General features: G+C 39.4%; 1 protein-coding gene and 1 long non-coding RNA gene across 4 annotated transcripts in view; one reads left to right on the forward strand and one right to left on the reverse strand.

Annotated features, from left to right (window-relative positions):
- LOC111090238 overlaps positions 1–20,061 on the forward strand; it is a 28,293-nt gene that overhangs the window by 3,671 nt on the left and 4,561 nt on the right. For all 3 annotated transcript variants that reach the window (XR_005371248.1, XR_005371250.1, XR_005371249.1), the window contains one exon: positions 19,292–19,449. This is a non-coding gene — a long non-coding RNA (uncharacterized LOC111090238). The remainder of the gene's footprint in view (positions 1–19,291; positions 19,450–20,061) is intronic.
- UBN2 (ubinuclein 2) overlaps positions 981–20,061 on the reverse strand; it is an 87,142-nt gene continuing 68,061 nt past the window's right edge. Inside the window, exon 15 of the mRNA XM_038559416.1 lies at positions 981–3,491. Coding sequence (XP_038415344.1) covers positions 3,453–3,491 — 39 coding nt within the window. The 3' untranslated portion in view covers positions 981–3,452. The remainder of the gene's footprint in view (positions 3,492–20,061) is intronic.

Raw genomic sequence — 20,061 nt, forward strand, 5'->3', positions numbered from 1 at the left:
CAAGAGTGTCTGGGAAAGCAAATATATTATCATTCAGTGAATTTTTTATTGAGCATCTGCATTGAGTCAGGCACTCTACTAGATGCTAGGGAAGTAAAAGCAAGTGGAATATGGAAAACTTCTATATTCATGAAGTTTCCATTCTAGACAAACAGACAATAATCAAATAAAATGTAAAATTTATCAAATGGTGATGAGTGTTATGGAGAAAAGTAAAGCTGGAGGCAGCAGATAGGAACCTGCTGCTTAATAATGCATTTAGGGATGTCCTTACTGATTTGGTGACGTTTGAGCAGGGACTCCAGTGATGTGAGGGATCCAGCATCTTGAGCTTATGAGTACACACATGTTGGGGTAGAACAGTGCCCATACCTTTTTATACATATGTTGAGAGACCCAACCTCCATTCCCCAACCATTGTGATGCCACCATTCTGTCCTTTGAGCCTTTGAGGGAAAACGAGGAGTTCTGGAATCAGTTTTCCATGCCCAGAGAAACTGTGGGAACAGACTCAGAAGGTTCAATCTTAACTCTGCAACTACAGCAGTGACTTGGCTATGTGGCCAGTCATGGGAATCTGGGAGAGTTTTGATGGGACTAATGAAAGAGGGTGTATCTGAGAGAATATACATGTGTAGGCACTGGCTTCCATCAGTTATGATGCTGTAGGTATGTGTCCAAAAGCAATGATTATAATTTTTTAAATAAGGGTTATTTTATTATTTACTTAAACTCTATACCCAACATGGGGCTTGAACTCACTGACTGAGCCAGCCAGGTGCCCCTGTAAACTTTTTTGATTGTGCCTCCCCCTTAAGTATTTGTATTTATTTTAAAACTACATACATGTACTGCAGAATCAATGTAGTACATACATTAAAAACATGCACAGAATAGAGTTAAAAGGATTTTTAAAATATACAATATTTGGAAAATTATTTTATTTACTAACAGTAAAAAAAAAGGGCTAATTTCAGTAAAGAAAGATGATTATTTTATTGAAAGCAATGTAATTTGGTACGTTTCAGTATTTTGAAAATCTTGGTTTAACACATTATTTGGAGCAACAGAATCACATAGTGATAAATATTTCTAAAGATTGATTTTCAAAGTTCTCTCTTCATGAGTTTCTTTTAAAAAGGCAGTTGATGACTCATTTATAGCTTTAAAAAAATTCCTTTGAACTTAAAGGGACCCATTATTTCTTTCACAATACCAGCTAGGTAGGGGCTGTGACCATCCGGGGTCAGTCAACAAATAAGAACCCACTGCAGGCCTTCCAAGCGAACAGGAATTGAGTGTCGGGCATTGAGATGCTATGGGCCACAATTTGAAGGACTGCAGGAGTCTGGGGCAAGTTGCCACCAAGGTTCAGCAGTTATTAGCAGTTACTAGGAGGTTGGGGCTGTCGCCTAGGTCACAAAAGTGACCCCCACTGCTGATCAGAGTTGCGCTGAGTACTGAGACGGGGGCTCACAGATCACCCAGAGGCGAGGGCAGGACGTTAAGTCTGCCCTGACCTACCCATTTTGCTAGAGAAAAAAATACCACTTTTTCCTCCCACCTACAAAATCTCACATGCATACACGGGCAGAAAGAAAGCTCATCCAGAACCTTGAGAGCAAAGGGGTCTGGGAGATATAGTCTCCATAATTCTGGGCCCTGTAACGCGGACAGTAGCACAGAGGGCTGTGCAAATGAGTGCTGGCTGTTGGAAAGCCAGACTGTAGGCCTCACAGCGGCAATCCTGCTGATGAGCCTCTGTCATCACAGAGAAGGAGAGCAATTAAGAAACACTTGCTGCTTGTAAAAGAAAAATAACGATTAATTCTGAAGTTTGACAAGTCTTGAAATACTTTCCAACAAGCTGATCACTCGGTCTCTGTGGTTTACAGGATTTTCGTGGCTACTTTGCATTACATAGTAGTTTTCTTCTATTGAAAGGTAATACTTTTAATCAAATTAACCTAACTGACCGTATCCTGTAGCATATAAACTGCAGCACATTGTGATACTCAGAAGTAGATGTGACCCTTGACAAGCAAGGCGACTTGCTCCGCGCCGGCAGAGAGCAGCGGCGGCTGGGAGCCTCCTGGCCGAGCTCTTCCTCTCTGGCAGGGAGTCGTGGGTGGTTCACACAGCTATTCCAAGAGATAACAGGACAATTAGCCTTTTTTTTTTCTTTGGTTTTAAAAAAAAGTCCAGCCTGTAGAACATTAAAACTCCAAACTTCACCCAGTAGAACTTCTCCCTGTGGTTGGCTGTGACTGTCAGAGGCCGAGACACAGCCCACCTCTCCGTCTCCCTGGTCCCTTCACCTCCTCAAATGCAACCTGTTTGTAGAACAAGCTAGACTGGCAAGGGATAAACAGGAAGCGGTGTGGTTTCTCTCGAGTGCCCCTGCCAACCTGCTGTAATGCTTTGTTTTTCCTCCTGCCCGGACAAGAGTTCTGGCCTTTCCAGTCTCTGCCGTGTAACAACCAGGTTGAAGAGTTCTCATCCTCCTCCTCCTCGTTTCAGAAATAGTCTCTTTTCCTGAGTGGTGACAAGTCTCATCCAGTGATCTATTCAAACCTCCAATGTCCATGAACGTCAAACTTTTCCCCTCCCCCAGCCTGGCAACCTGAGGGAGAGCAGGGGTCATGGTCAGGGCCATTTTGATTCCTCACACACTACCTCAAACACTACTTGCTGCCGTTCTGAGCCTGCTCTCCTTCCTCGAGCAGCACAGTTGTACGTGGGTGCTAAGGGTTCTCTGGGGGTAGCAGAGTTCAGGGCTGCTTTGCTCACATGTGCTTTCTCATGGCTTCTCAAGACTCCGTCCATCCTCGGGGCGTCTCACACCTGCAGTGGCCCTGTAGGCCATGCCTTCTCTGGTGACTCCGGATTCCACCCCACCCCTTCGTCACCAGCAGCCTCCCCGCCACTGGTGTCATCTCTTCCCTCCAGGCGTTCCCTTCTTAAAATCACCAAACCTGGCTCCCTTTCTTGAGAGCCACCATCAGGCCCACAGGAACTCAGGAACTTTGGGCAGGCAAGCCATTCCCAACGCAGCCTTCTCTCCACTTCGGCCTTCTCCAGGAGCTAGCCACCCAACAGTTTGTCTTTAGGCTTTTAGGAGTGAGTCAGACGCCGGTCTGTGTGTCCATCAGACTCTGCAGGATGTGTCAAGCTCTTTAAATGATCCTCTTAAAGTGCCCCCTCATTTAGCAAGAGGCAAAGAGGAGACACCCCCACCCCATCCTGCTTGGAGGATAGGAAACATCCAGAGTAGTGACAACTACTTCCAAAGAAATCCTCTCACATTCTCTTACATAGGCTGAGGTGGAGGCCCAGCTAATCCTTCCCAGGACTGAGCTAGTGCTTCCCAGGATCCACTTCACAATCTTTTAGCGTGGGGTGCACAGGTGATCTAGCGCCGCCTCCCTTTCGGATGTGGACAGACTTGGTGCCTATTGTTTTGTTCTCAGCCTTTGGGGTTTCTGGTGAAACTGACACAGAAAGAGTCCTATTTTAGTAAATGAAGTTACCATTGCCAACCCTTGCTCCTCATGGAACGCCTGTCCTTTCATCAGGACACCTGATGCACCGGGGGTGACATGCAATAGTCTGACTTATGAACCGGCCTGTAAATGTACAGTTAATATAGAATTAAATACTAAATAGCATATATTAATTATAATTTTATATAAAATTAATATGTGCATATTGATGTTTTATACAAAATAAATATAGGACTTTTGTTTTTGACATTATGAAAAATTGGATGTGCAGAGAAGTCTCTCAATATAAAACACCATATGGGCAGCCCAAGTGGCTCAGAGGTTTAGTGCCTGCCTTCAGCCCAGAGTGTGATCCTAGAGTCCTGGGATCAAGTCCCACATCAGGCTCCCTGCATGGAACCTGCTTCTCCCTCTGCCTGTGTCTCTGCCTCTTTCTCTCTCTCTCTGTCTGTCTCTCATGAATAAATAAATAAAATCTTTAAAAAAAATGGAACCCCCAAAATTGACGTCATTGGTGGGAATGAAAATGATATCCCTGACCTCACTAAGGAGAGACTTTTCCATTTTTGTGTATTTTTTTAAATATTTTATTTCTTAAGTATTCTCTACACCCACCCAACATGGGGCTTGAACTCACAACCCTGAGATTGAGAATCATATGCTCTATGGACTGAGCCTGCTAGATGCCCTGGGACCTTTGTTTTCCTCTCAGCTCAGGGTGGGATAGCAAGGTGGAGAGCCTTCTGTAAGAGTTCCTAACCACAAGCAGTAAACAGTCACATTCATTTGTGGTTGAAATTCATCCTCTCTCTGAGACCCTGAAATTCTTTTTTATTTTTTTTAAGATTTTATTTATTTATTTATTCATGAGAGACAGAGAGATAGAGGCAGAGACACAGGCAGAGGGAGAAGCAGGCTCTATGCAGGGGGCCTGATGTGAGACTCGATCCCAGGACTCCAGGATCACACTCTGGGCCAAAGGCAGGTGCTAAACTGCTGAGCCACCCAGGGATCCCCCCTGAAATCCTTAAGCTAACATATAGTTTGAAGTGGTCCAGGGTTGATAATGTTCCTAGGAGCCTGGAGGAAGCAAACTCAAATACTCTTTAGAGAGACATAGCTTAAATCTAGGCCTCAAAGAATGCCCATAGCTGAAGTTACAAAGTACAGAGATATATAGTAAAATATTGCCAAACATACAGAAATAAGCCACTATAAGCAAGTTAGCAGAAAACAATAACTGAAAGACTAGATCCACAGTTTGGGTCAAGATCTGACTCTGGTGCCTGGGACTTGCCTTTAGGAAATGTCCCTTGAGGCTCCCAACCCAGTTCTTGGGAAGCACATGCTAGGGTACCACCTTGGCCTCATCCCTTAGTATACATCCCCAGCTAAGATAGCTGTTCATAAACTAAAAAAAAAAAAAAAAAAAAAAAAAAAAGCTCACAAGTGTAAATAATCAGATATTTGAGGAGTAGAGTCACACCAAAAGAGACAATAACTAGAACAAACTGTACTAGATGAACCAGAATGGAATAAGACAAATCAAGAACTTAAAATAATCACAATAAAGATCCTTACTGAGATAGGAGGACAATAATAACAAACAAGAAGCTATAAAGAACTAGGGGGTCCCTGAGTGGCTCAGTGGTTTAGCACCTGCTTTCAGCCCAGGGCGTAATCCTGGAGACCCGGGATCGAGTCCCACGTTCAGCTCCGTGCTGGAGCCTGCTTCTCCCTCTGCCTGTGTCTCTGCCTCTCTCTCTCTCTCTCTCTCTCGGTCTCTCATGAATAAATAAATAATAAAAATTAAAAAAAAAAAGAACCAAATGGTAATACTAGGTACTATCTATGTAATAGTGAATAAACCCAAGAGATTGGATAAAAACAAGAGTGCCTGCATAGCAGGCACCTAGGTGGCTCAGTGGTTGAGCGCCTGCCTTCAGCCCAGGGTGTGATCTTGGAGTCCTGAGATTGAATCCCACATCGGGCTTCTTGCATGGAGCCTGCTTCTTTCTCTGCATGTGTCTCTGCTTCTCTCTCTCTTTCTCTGTGTTTCTCATGAATAAATAAATAAAATCTTAAAAAAAAAAAAAAAGAATGTCTGCATAGCTGAAAAATGAGTAATAATCAAGGCCAGCTGAAAGAGTTTTCCCAGGAGGTACTGGAAAGACATGGAAAATATGAAAAAACATTTAAGAGATGATAATAATAATAATGTATATATCTGTACAATATGTGTCCCAGAAAGAGAGAAAATGGATTTAGGAAAGAAAATATTTACAGAAATCATAAGAAGTTTCAAACATTAGGGGGATCCCTGGGTGGCTCAGCAGTTTTGCGCCTGCCTTTGGCCCAGGGCATAATTCTGGAGTCCTGGGATCGAGTCCCACATCAGGCCCCCTGCATGGAGGATGCTTCTCCCTCTGCCTGTGTCTCTGCCTTTCTCTCTCTCTCTCTGTCTCTCATGAATAAATAAATAAAATCTTAAAAAAAAGAAGTTTCAAACATTAAAGTTGGAAAGGATTCCGACAGAGCACAGAACAAAACCAAAACTTTGACACATTATTGTAAAATTTAAGAACATCAAAGACAAAAACAACATCCTAAAAGCTAGAAAGAAGGAGCAGATAGTCCACAAAAGAGTAAGAATTAGCTTGACATTAGTTTTTCTAACAAACAGTAGAGACAAAAAAGCAATCAAGTCATATTTTCTAAGTGATGAAGGAAAATAACTTAGAATATTATATCCAGCTAAACTATTATATACATTTGAGGATGCAAAAATGAGAAGTTCAGACATGCAAGGCCTTAGAAAGTTTATAACACAAAGTCTCTTTGGAAACTCTCCTTTAAGAAGTACTTTTATAGTTAATATACTTAGCCATATACTATAATTATTAGTATAATTATATTAGTATAATATACTAAGTACTTAATAGGCACATGCAAAGATACTCAACACCATGAGTCATTAGGGAAATGCAAATCAAAAGGATGAGTATCACTTTATACCTACTGCAATAGCTGTCATCAGAAAATGGAAAATAAGTTTTGGCAAGGATGTAGAGAAATTTAAGCTCTTCTACATTGCTAGTAGAAATGCAAAATGTTTCAGCTATGGTGGGAAACAGTTTTGTGGTTCCTCAAAAAGTTAAACAGAGTTTCCATATGAGCCAGCAGTTCCACACCTAGGTACATACCTAAGAGAAGTGAAAATATATATCCACACAAACTTTTACAGTAGTCCCCCTTATCTGCAATTCAGTTACCCATGGTCAAGCCATGGTCTGGAAGCAGATGATCTTCCTTCTGACATCATCAGAAAGTGGGTAACAGCCTAAGGCTTCATTATAATGCCTGTCATTCACCTCACTTCATCTCCTCATGTAGGCATTTTATTGTTTCATATCCTCACAAGAAGGGTGAGCCCAGGGGTGCCTGGGTAGCTCAATCTGTTGGGTGTCTACCTTTGGGTCAGGTCGTGATCTCAGGGTCCTGGGATTGAGTCCCTGATCAGGCTGCCTGTTCAGCAGGGAGCCTGCTTCTCCCTCTCCCTCTGCCCCACCGCCCCCTGCCCCACTTGTGTTTTCTCTCTCTCATAAATGAAATTTTTAAAAAAGATTTTGTTTATTCATGAAAAACACACACACAGAGAGAGAGAGAGAGAGAGAGAGAGAGAGGCAGAGACACAGAGGGAAAAGCAGGCCCCATGCAGGGAGCCCGGGAGCCCGATGCGGGACTCAATCCCGGGTCTCCAGGATCACGCCCTGGGGTGAAGACGGCACTAAACTGCTGAGCCCCCCGGGCTGCCCTCATAAATAAAATCTTAAGAAAAAAAAAAGGGTGAGTACAGTACAATATTTTAGAGAGAGAACACATTCATATAACTTATAGTACATTGTTACAATTGTTCTATTTTATTTTTAGCTATAATTGATAATCTCTTCTGTGCCTCATTTATAAATCAACCTTTATCATCGGTATGTATATATAGGAAAAGACACAGTATATACAGAGTTCAGTACTATGCATGGTTTTTAGGCATCCCCTGGGGGTCTTGGAACATATGCCAATTGCGTAAGGGGGGACTATGGTACAAAAATGTTCACAGCAGCATTATTCGTGCTATCCAAAATGTGCAAACAGCCTATGTCTATCAACTGATAAATGGATACATAAAAATGTGATATATGGGGCACCTGGGTGGTGGCTCAGTTGGTTAAGCATCTGCCTTCAGCTCAGGTCATGATCCCAGGGTCCTGGGATTGAGCAGGAAGCCTGCTTCTCCCTCTGCCTCTGCCGCTCTCCCAGCTTGTGCTGTCAAATAAATAAAATCTCTAAAAAAAGTGATATATTCATACAATAGAATATTATTTAGAATATAGATACCTCAGATATCAAACTTAATATTAGGGCAAAACATATCATAAAGAAAAATGGGGGACATTACATATTTGTGGATAAAATAATAGATCAAAAAGTTAAAACCATAATGAACATGTATATACCCAATAAAATTCGTGGTTCCTTAAAAAACTAACAAGACTGAAGAAGATTGAATAAGACTGGCAAGACTGTAGAAGAAAAAGGGAGTGATGCATATAAACAAAACAAAATGAAAGGGGAAAACAAAGATACATCAAAGATTATTAGAAACATTATGAATACATTTCTAAGAAATTTTCTGGAGGTGTCGATCATGTTATTGGTGTATGAGGAAAGCACTTGATATAATCCAACTCATACTTATGATCAACATTCTCAGAAAATTAGGACAACTACTTAACTTCATAAAAACAATATACCAAAAATCTAGAATAAACACCACACTTAATGGAAAAAACTGAGATAAGGAACAAAAATGTCGCTTTCACCCCTACTGTTTAACATCGTATTTTTTTTTAAAGATTTTTATTTATTTATTCATGAGAGACACAGGCAGTGGGAGAAGCAGGCTCCATGCAAGGAGCCCAATGTGGGACTCCTTGCATGGGAATCCCGGATCACACCCTGAGCCAAAGGCAGGCGCTCAACCACTGAGCCACTTAGGCTCACTGTTTAACATCATATTAAAGGTCAAGTCTAATGTTCTAAAATAAGACACAAGTGAAAGAATTGGGATGGGAGATTATATTGTCTTTTTTTCCTTGTTTGTTTATTTGTGCTGTCTCTACACCTAGTCTGGGACTCGAACTCACAACCCTGAGATCAAGAGTCGCACGCTCTTCCGACTGAGCCAGCCAGGCACCCCTCTCATCATGATTATATGATCATCTCCATTGAAAAGTTAACAAAATAATCAGATGAGTTATTTAAATAAGAGAGTTTAGCAAAGTTGTGGAACACAAACTCAACTTTCGGAAATCAATAGCATTCCTTGATACCAGTAAATAGCATTAGAGTATATAATAGAAAATAGCAAACCATTCATAAAAGCAACAACTGTAAAGTATGCAGAAATCAATACATGAACAATACACACAATTCTTATAGAGAAAACGTAAAACTATAAAGTTAATAGAAGAAAGTATAGGAGGATATCTTTGTGACTTAAGGGCAGGGAAATAACTCCTTGCAAACCCCTCAACACATACATGTAGACAAATAGAGCAATTTGACTATTAAAAAAATAAGATTTTCTGTTCAATATAAGATGTCATTGACAAAATTAAAAGAGCTGTTACAGACTAAAATATCAAACACTTCTCAAACTGGTAAGAGATTATCTACAACAAAAAGATAAAATGTAATTGAATAATGAGCAGAGACAAACAAGCAACTCGCAGAAGACCATCCATAGCCTTTGTTGCAATATTAAGGAATTGGAGGCAATCTAGGTATCTAGCCCCAGAGAAACAGATATGTAAAGTGTGGTGGATATATAGAGTGGAATACTATGTGTTGATTAGCAAAACAAAGGATGTCCACATAGCAATATGGACAAATCCAAGAAAAGTGAGAAAAGTAGGAAACAGCAAGATTTATAGCCCCAGGCCATTTGCAGAAATTAAACTTGTATACACACATAATAACACTATTTTAGAAGTATACAGGCATGGCAAGGGCACATATTAAGTGGGTACTTATGAAGTATGGAGAATGGAGACGAAGGAAAGGGAAACAATTTATAATAGAACTCGAGGGAGTTCTTGCACTGAGTGATGATGACCATATGCTATGAACTGAGGTACATGATTAATGCATTGCTTTGCATTTGAGGTCCAACAAAGCAAAAATAAATTACATCCAAAACACACATATAGCTTGGAGCTGCAGTGGCCATTTGGCTATGGAGAGCCTGACTTTATCCGAGGGCCATCTGTGAAGTCTGACATTTTGAATGTCAGTGCAGAGACAGGGTTAGATGATGATGACATTGGATCACTGGATAAAGCTTCCCTACACCAGGCTTACCACTTAACTACTCAGTTATATGAACCAAAAGATTCCCTCTAATGTTTTAACAGATTTTAGTTTTTAGAGAAGTTTCTCTTCACTTTTTTAAGCCAGCGGTTTGGTATCTCTGATCAAAGAATTCTGAGGTTTTTCCACTCTGGTACTTTAAGTATTAAAAAAAAAAAAAAAAAAAGGAAAGATTTAAAAAAAACAACTGTTGTTTCTTATACTACGACTTTACCTCTATAGTTTGGGAAGTTAGGAGAGAGCAAGAGGAGGCATGAATTTAAGAAATGAACTTAAGAAAAAAGGCAGAAGAGAGAGAGAATAATGTAGCCACCATTAATTAGATCTTATGTGCTAGGCACTATGCTAGGTGCTTTCCACATCTAGTCTCTAATTCAACCACAATGCCCACCATTGGGTATCATCACTGTAGAAAGAAGGCCACAGGCTAAAAGGAACTAAGCATCTTGTCTAAATTAGTGCCACAGCTTCATAGTGGGGACTTGGGAACCCATCTGTCTGATGTCAGCCTGTTCTCCTTCATGCTATGCCACCTACTAGGAAAAAAGATAGTGGGGAAATGTAAAGGGACAGACACAGGGTCACAGAAGATGTAAATATACAGACAGAAAAAAACAAGGCATGTCAAGGCACACACTGATGGGGAACAGCATCGTTTTTGAGGTAAGGACATTCATGACATACCAGAGTCTACCTGCATCAGAGGGCACTGTCCTTCGCAAAAGCTCACGATCTCACCTGCAAAGTAATTCAACCTGTGGCACGCCCAGAATCAGCTTTTATTTCTAATTTTCAAAACTCTTTGGAACTGTTTCTCAAGTATTTCTCAAAGCTTTATTTGGTTAAGCAGCAGTGTCAAAGATTCCAGACACCGACTTTCGAATCTAGTATATTAGGTCATTATTATTCCCTATGCCAAAATGACCTTCTGTCTGCATGATGTGCACACCCAGGACGTTACAGTTTGTCTTGTGATAGTAATCTAAATGCTCATCAATTAAAAAAAGATACTATAGACAGTGGTGACACCACAAGTATGGAATACTATGAGCTGCCAAAAAGAACAAATCAGACCCCCATATACTGATGTGAAATAATCTCTAAGATAAGTGAAAAAAAATGCTAGGCACTGTACAGCAAGGTATGTATGCTAAATTTATGTGAAAGAGTCAGGTACACATTTATACTTATAACTGAAGAAATTGGTAGCATTGGTTACTCGGAGGAAAGAAAATAGGAACCATGGCTACAAAAGACATGCTTTGCACTCAATGTTGGCTCATGTACTTAGTACTTTTTTTTTTCAAGTGCAAGGATAATCTTTTGCCCCTAAAAATCTTTATTTTTTTTTAATCAAGTAGGCTCCATGCCTAATGTGGGGCTTTAACTCATGACCCTGTGAGTAAGGGTTATATGCTCTACCAACTATGTATCTTTCCCTCCAAAACAGATCCACATTTGGGGTCTAGTAAATCCGAGTAGAAGTAAGTTTGTTCCTTTCCCTTCTCCCAGTGATAAGACAAGAGCATCTTTCCCATTTTCTTTCTTTCTTCACCCAAGTCCACCTGCTTGTTTCTTAAAAACAAACAAAAAAACCTCTCCCATGTCATCCACGTTTGTTGAAAATACTTTTAGGTAAAAGGATAGAGAAAAAGCACTCGTACCACCACTCTTTATATTTTCAGCGTTAGGTCTTCCTATGTATTTTCCTGTGCCTCTGTGTATTTCTTATAACTTAAAGAGAAGTTAATGCCTGAACATCTTGGTCATTTCTTATTTTTTAAATTTTTTATTTAATATTATTTTTCCTTACTTAACCAATCTTAACACGGCATTAGACTGTTTCAGACTGTAACATGATTGCACAGAAATCTTTGTACAATCTATTTTCCCCCTAGAAGCAACTTACAAAAGCAAAATAACTCCATCACCATTTTGTTAACTTTGCCTTAGTGCTCCATCTGTGGTTTCTATTCCATGCGCCCATGTCATGGGCAACCACTGTCCTGTCCTAAAGCTCAGGTCTGAGACAATTTCCTGCCTACGTGGACAGTGTAAAGCATACTTCCTGCTCCATGTATTTTTCTATACTCTCTTAAAAAACCCCACATTCTGGACACCTGACCTTCATTCAACTCTAGAAGATTGGTTTCATTTCTCTATCATTACTTGTTGGCTCTCTAAAGGTTATTCTGAAATCCTTAACTGCTTGAGCCAAGTATCTTCTTAGAACCTTTTCTAAAATATAGAATAGGGCTGTCTGGGTGGCTCAGTCTGTTAAGGATCTGCCTTTGTCTCAGGTCACAATCCCAGGGTCTTGGGATGGAGCCACACATGGCTCCCTGCTCAGGGGGAACCTGCTGCCCCCTCTCCCTATTCCCCCATGTTCTCCCTATCTCTCAAAAAAATAAAAATAAAATACAGAATAAATCATAAAATAGAACTTTGATTGCTAAGAGCTAAAGCTTACTAGTGTGTATTGCTACGTGTTACTGTGCTAAGTGCTGCTTTATAGGCCTTATATAATTTGTTAATTGGAATTACATGAAAAAAAAAACGCTCCATGTCAAATAAGCTTGGAGAAATTATAGATTTAAAAATATCTTGCTTACAGGGGCACCTGGGTGGCTCAGCTGGTTGGGCTTCCAATTCTTGACCTCAGCTCACTCAGGTCTTGATCTCAGGGTCATGAGTTCAAGTCCTGTGTTGGGCTCCACACTGGGCAAAAAAAAAAAAAAAAATCTTGCTTCCAGTAACACCTTTAATATATGGATACACATTTACAATATGGTGACAATGTAGTTGAGTGTAGTTGAATAACGACAGGTATCTTTAGGGGCTATTACTTCCCAAGAACATGCTTTGGCAAATCTGTCCTTAAATGCTGTTCTTTAGTAAAAGCACTTGCAGCCTATCTTCCTTCCCATGCACGAGGACCATCCCTTTTAAAAGTTCATCTTAATGAGAAAGCACCAAAAATACATGTAAGTAAAAGGGAAAATAAGCAATCATACAGCCACTCTTCATATTTTGGGGTTTTATGTCCTTTTTCACATTTTCTATGCAAATATACATATACACTTACGAAAGACAAACTTCAATTTCTTCAAGTTGCTTTCTATCTCTTTATCCTTTCCCTACTCCCTCCCTAGAGTTCTCAAGTTGAATTCTTTTTCTACTCTTTATCTTTTTTTTTTTTTTTTAAGATTTATTTATTTATCCATGAGAGACACAGAGAGAGAGAGGCAGAGACATAGCCAGAGGGAGAAGCAGGCTCTTTGCAGGGAGCCCGATGCAGGACTCGATCCTGGGATCATGCCCTGAGCCGAAGGCAGATGCTCAACCACTGAGCCACCCAGGCATCCCTCTACTCTTTATCTTAATAATACTTTTCCTGTAAGTTTTCTACACATAAGGATTTAAATGATCACTTTTTTTGGTCTTTATTTTAAACTATTTGTATAGTAATCTCTGTACCCGATGTAGGACCTGAACACACCACCCTGAGATTAAGAGTCACATGCTCTACTGACTGAGCCAGCCAGGCACCCCAAAGGATGATCACTTCTGCAGATAATTCCCATATCTACATTTCAAACTTTGGCCCTGGTAGCGCGTGCATGTGCGCACACACACACACCCTATAACCCAAAGGGAGAACCTAGTGAGCCGGCATCCTGCGTCCTGGAACTCCCAGTGTGGCTTCTACTAATCCCAGCATACACTTCACACCAGCCTAGTCTATCTCCTGCTTCCTGATTCTGCTCAGGACATTCCCTTTTCCTTCTACCTAGTCACATCCCCTATCCTGAGACCGGCTCAAGTGCCATCCAATTGACAAAGTCTTCCCAGATCTCTCCAGTCCAGTTTCTTCCCCGATATGAACTCAGAGGTCAGGAGGCAATGGACCACAACTTTGTGACAAATTTTGAACTGTTATCTTTTAACTTGTCATGAGGTTACAAAATGTTTAATACACCGAAGGTGGGGACCCTGCCCTTTACTTCTGTAATGGATAGCATCCAGCACAGTACGATACAGACAACGAATACTGAACCATTACTGAAAGAATGAGGTATCAAAACCCAAGTTGGCCAAATAATACAATGGACACAAGAATAGTATGTACATTCCTCTTTATTTAATACAACACATAACACATACAAAAGAAAAAAACACTCATGTAAAAGGTCCTGTCACAGAAGGATAGACAGGAAACATCTACACTGAATCAAATAAGGCTCCTGCTTTAAAACAGGGGTTTGCTAGCTATACCTGGAATATGAGCAAGGCTGTTGCAAAAAAAAAAAAAAAAAAAAAAAAGAAAGAAAGAAAGGAAAGAAAAAGGAAAAAAAAAAAATGAAAAAAAATTCCCTGCACTGAAGGAGTATATCCATGGGGCTAATTTACTAAATTCACAGATCCATATTTAGGAATGTTTAAGCCCTCTCACATATCCAAAATTCATTGGGGTTTTATGAAATATGTGATTATTTTTTGGTTAAAAAAATTTACCTGTCCTTCTTTCTTCTTATAAAATAGTGACAAGAGCTCTCTAAAAACTAGAGACCAGCAAACCACCCAGAGTTTGGAAAGCTTTACCATTAAAGTTCAAAGGGTGTGTAGAACAGAGAATGCAAAGGCAAGATGGCGGTGGGAAGAAGAATTTAACTTCTTAGTCAACTCCTGGCAGCCCATATTCAATCAACCATGGGGAAAGACGAAATGGAAATACCCAGGCTCAGTGCAGGGCTCAGTAGCAGCAGTTTGTCCATATTCCTGCTCTGATCAGAGCCGGAAATTAAACAAGCACCAGTTCGTCTCAAAAGAGCCTTATACAAACACACACACATACATACCCACACCCATTCACATGTCATTACCACCCCCTTTTATTTAAATTTATTATTATTTTTTTACTAAAATAATACAAAAAAGGGAGACAGGTATATTTACAAAAATCCATGGCTGGTACAGTACATAATTTTTAAGACACACTAAATGCTACAATCTTTCAGGTCCTGAGATTATTACAAATATCAACTCAAAGCTGTGTTCAGGTCCAGTTTTAAAGGAGGAAAAAAAATCCCAAAATATTAAGTCACACACTTATTTAAAATACAGTATATCCCTTCAAGTTAGCAAAAACGCACCTCCCTATAAACAAATACAAGACAGTGATCAGTGCCCTTCACCTAGAGGAGCAGCAATTATTTAGGCTCCTTCCTTCAAGATTGGTTGTGGAACATGTTGGCATCTCTATCAAGTGTGGAAGCGGCTACAGTAAGAGGAAGATGTGTACCTGGAGGGAAGTTCCTCTACAGAGTGAACTTTCACTGTATAAATAAGTCCTGTTTTTCCTTCTGTTACCAAACAAAAGTCTTTCCCTTATCAAAATTCATATCACAAGTGTTGGAAATATGTGCTTACCCAGGCTAAAAATCAGAATCCTTATTCCCAATCAGTTATAGCAAATAGGTCTGCAGTCCCACAATAATTTTCAACTGCAAATAAACGTTCTTTTGTAATAAAAGAGAGAAAACACACCCCTCATTTAGTTACCTTGGTAAACTTGATTAACATATTATTTGGGGCACAAAATTCTCACCAGCCAGAAGTATCTTTTCCTTTTTTTTTTTTTTTAAGCTTGACAATGTTTAAGTGAGCAAAACACAAGGGTAAGCCCCAGATTACACACTCTTCTTAAGGACAATTTGATATTTTTGATATTTTCTATAATATAATTTTTCAATGAGAGCTAACAAAAGGACAATACAAAGCGTGAATCTTTTCTGCGGCCGGCCATAGATGGGAGGAAATTATCTGTAGGTTGGAAACCTGCCTCTACTGGTGGAAGGGCCCCTTGCTTATCAGAAAGTCTCAGATGGTATATGTAATTAATTATGTAGGCATAGCCAGGATTTAAAAAGTTGGACAAAGATGGCCAACTTTCTAACTAACCATATAAAACAGCAATAATTTCATCAGCTGAGAATAACTTCTTTGTCTTTGAGTGTCCCTAGCTAAAATCAGGGTAATCCTTGGTAGTTTTGCAGGAATGGGAAAGAAAAACTGTGCCGGTACAGGGCATGCTAACCTTGCATGCAGCACAGAATAGCCAAACCCATCACCCCCTACCACCACCACCAAAAAAAAAAAAAAAAAAAAAAAAAAAGCACAGAAAGTATATGGCTGCAAGGACAGAAAATATAGGATAGGTACGGTCTTTCTCAAGAAACTAAAGGTAGGTTGTCACACAGAAAAACGTGCCGACTGGCTGATCTCAGTTACTACTGACACTTCAATGTGCTTAGAGGGTAGACAGGAGTTGTTCACTTCAAAAACAGAAGTATTTCCAAGTTATCTTGAGTAATAGTTATCTTTTTTTTTTTTTTGTATTTCAATTAGGTGTTCATTAGTGCTCTATTATAAAATATTTTAAATTTAAGATAAAATAGAATTATATTATCATTAGCAAAACAGGAGCAAATAACGTACAGAGTTTTCTGAGGAGCATAAAACTGGTTCTAAGAATTTATATGGCCTGTGTGACGCAGATCTTTGCAAAGCAGGTTTATTCCAGAGGAAGTATGAAAATAAGCAAGGCAGAATATTATGAGAAATAAGAGCCCTTAACAAAGGTCTGTATCTCTTTTGAATAACCTTGAAAAGTATCAAGAGAAAGCCGTGAATTGTAGCAACTGCACTGTATAGTGATAAAGAAATCTAGTTTTTAATACAAGGGAGAAGAGAAAAAACAATTCTGGTCACCAGTGATGACTCCAAATCCTGGACATATAGATCCTTTTAATTATACTACTGAGGTTTCTGAAAGTATCCTTTACCTGTTTGGGAAAACAGTTCAGAAAACTGCTAGCCCACTATAAATGGCAATACGTAAGAAAGTTGAGAAGCTAAAGAATCACAATCTGAGGCAATTAAATAAAGATCACAAATAGCTACTTTTAGGCGAATAATACTTTGGAAATATCTGAGAAAAATGTAATTTACTATCAAGTTGTTCAAAGGCAGTCTGATGATAATCGTACTAGTCCCTGTCTCAGAGTCTGTGGTAGGATAGGAACAGTGTCCTGGACTCTGCCTATAGACTTCATTTCTGAAGGCAGCAGAGACCCAGGAAAGACGGCCAGAGTGAGAGAGAAAAGGAGGTGAAAATCTAACCTTTTCTCTCCAGACTCTTAACAATATGCAACCAATATCCTAGTGTAGCAACTGGCTAATGAAATGACTAACTTAAGAGCTCAAACTAGAGGTAAGAAGGAAGAAAGAAGGAATTCAACATTAAATATTCAAAGCTATTTTTAATTAGAGTCTGACCAACTGTTCAGCTCTACAAACCTGAACACTGTGCCACAGAATCTAGAGTTTTCTCAGAATTGAACACTGGGATGATCTTTTCTAAAGACTCAAAGACATTTCATGATTCTCACTACAGTTTTGCACCAATAAGAGGATCTGTACTTAAGTGTCTGAATATAAAGTTCACATTTTAGGATAGATTAACACACAAAATATCTCTGTTTTATGCTTCTGTTAATTTTCCCTAGAGGAACAAACACACATTCAACAAAACCCTTATGCCTTATTTCTTTGGGTAGAAGTCATTAAACAGCTATTACTTGAAGAATGGAAAAAGAGGGAAAATGTGGAAAATAAAGAGTATGTTTATCTGCATAGTTGATATTTAGAGGTTACTAACTAAGGCCTTGTCTGGAAAAAGCAGTAAAAAACCAAAAAGTGATTTTAAGACAAAAATGTCCTATCGCTAAGAGATTAAACGGGCCTCCACTGATTGTGGGAATTAACCCAGATGCTTTGTCTGCTTGGGCCTGGTGCTCTCAACTCACTTGAGCTGGGTAATAGTTTCTCGCCCTCTACATTCTCTTTCCTGACCCTGAATATGTGCTATAATTTAAATCTATACACTCTAACAATTGTTGCTTACTTAGCATTTAGCCCTAACTACAAACGCAGCATCCATTGTTTCCTGTTGTTGTAAGTGATAAAGGAAAATTCTAAGTATCCCGACCTAACATGCCAGGATGAGAGGTGGGATAAAATGATCTTCCTCAGAGATGGGCAAAACATGTTTCCTTCTACCCCTACCCTTCCCACCCACACCCCAGCTAAGAAATGAGTCCTGCCTCCCCCCTCCCACTTTCCTACAACCTGAGCAGTGGATGGCTCCACCTCTTTCATGGGTGGAAGAAGCCAAAGTTACACAAAGGTAGACTGGCTAACAGTATACCCAACCGACTGCGTGTAGTGCTTGCCCCTTCGGTGCAAAGCTGGATATACCTATAGTGACAGGAATAGTACACAATTTCTGATTTACAAGAATGAGAAGACACCCATTCCTTCTTCGAAAGTTAACAACTTAACTATCCATCACCAAACAAGTGATATAAGGAAATTAGATTGAGAAGATGTTAAAGTGAGGGAGATAAAACTTTCAGGATCATTTATCAACTCCAATAACCAACCATCCAAACTTTACCTAGCTGTAGCTCCACAACCTTGGCAAAAATCACACATGTATTAACATCATAAAAGGCTTAAAAAAAAACTACTTATAATTAAGAAACTTAGTGTTATTCCCCCCCAACACCTGTTAACCTGAAACTAACCATTTTAATCCCACACAAATATATTTAAATAATATGCATCTAAAGTAGAATTCCAGTGATTTTCTTTAAACTCAAAAATCATACGGTACTTTTTATACCCATCACAGGGAAATGTTTTTTAGCCTCTGTGGAAAGATGGTCATACTTTAATTATATAGGACATTTTAGAAAAACTCAAAGTATTTTTGAAATAGTAAAGTCTCTGATATCCCTGGGAGGTAGGTGAATATTATTATACCCAATTTTCTAATGGGTAATCTGAGGCACGAAGGTTAAATGATATTCCCCCTGTTAAACAGAGTATTTCCAGAGTAACATGTCTGAATTGAGGCTGCCTGATAAGTGCTTGGCTATCAGGTAACACCACCAGGAGCCGCTGCTTTCTTGTTAGCCACCTGTCTCCTCTTCCCAATTGAAAGGTCTTTAAAAGGGGGCACTTATTAGACATATTTGTACTGGGCTTTCAGGATTGGTTCAACTTAGTCTCCCTTAATATGCAGATCTGTTTCCAACAAGAAACAGATGAATCTTAAGATACTGAAGATGATGCCATTCTGCTCAAGGGAGAAATGTAAACAGCCATAAAATCAGATTAAGCCAAATGTAATTATCTGGCAAATGAAAAGAAAACTGAAGATCTCAAGAATACTATAGGTTATATGAGTGTTTACATGAGTATCTGAAGTCTTTCTAAGTTTATTAACCTTTTCACAGATATGCAGCTGTATGAATTCTTCAAAACTTATTTTCCAGAAGAAAATATGATGCATGTTTAATGTTGACAAAGTTGCTAACTTCCTTCAAAACCTATTCAGATACGAAACCGAGCTTCGAACTCTAGCTCCCTGACATCCTTAGCCTTGCCCGCCACAGTAAGCCTTATCAATGGGACCCTCAAAAGACTCTTGTTATTCCAATGCTTTCTCCAGTATTACCCATGCCAAGTGTGAAGGGCACAGAGCAGTGGGTTATATCCAGGAATAGCCAATGAGTCCACTAAATTTATTTTACTTAAAATAAATGACTTATTATATTTATGTATTTTTGTTAACTTCAACAAACAGATATTCAAGGGGGAAGATAGCATCTTGTGTAAAGACAATTTCCCAATCTACCCATTTCAATTGACTAAAAGCAATGGAATAAACAAGCCAGAAGTTTTGCAAACACTGACAGGGATGTGTCTGAAAAGGATGCAATGGTACAGCAGCTACTAGTTATTTATATATATATATATATTACATATATATACACATATATATGTATGTATCTTACACATATATCCTTATACATATAGAGAAAAGGAAGAGTATTACAGCATGACATGACGTTGGCAAGTTTGAGATTCTTCCTCCTGAATCTCCTGACTTATTAGCCTGTACTTTAGGATATCTGAGAACACTTTCAAGAGGGGGGAAAAAGAAAGAAAAAAAAAGGCACTTAACAAAGACAAAGGCCTGAATTGAGCATGTTTTAGAGGAGTA

This window comes from Canis lupus, chromosome 16 (assembly GCF_011100685.1).
Source record: "Canis lupus familiaris isolate Mischka breed German Shepherd chromosome 16, alternate assembly UU_Cfam_GSD_1.0, whole genome shotgun sequence".
In the NCBI taxonomy this organism is placed as follows: Eukaryota; Metazoa; Chordata; class Mammalia; order Carnivora; family Canidae; genus Canis; species Canis lupus.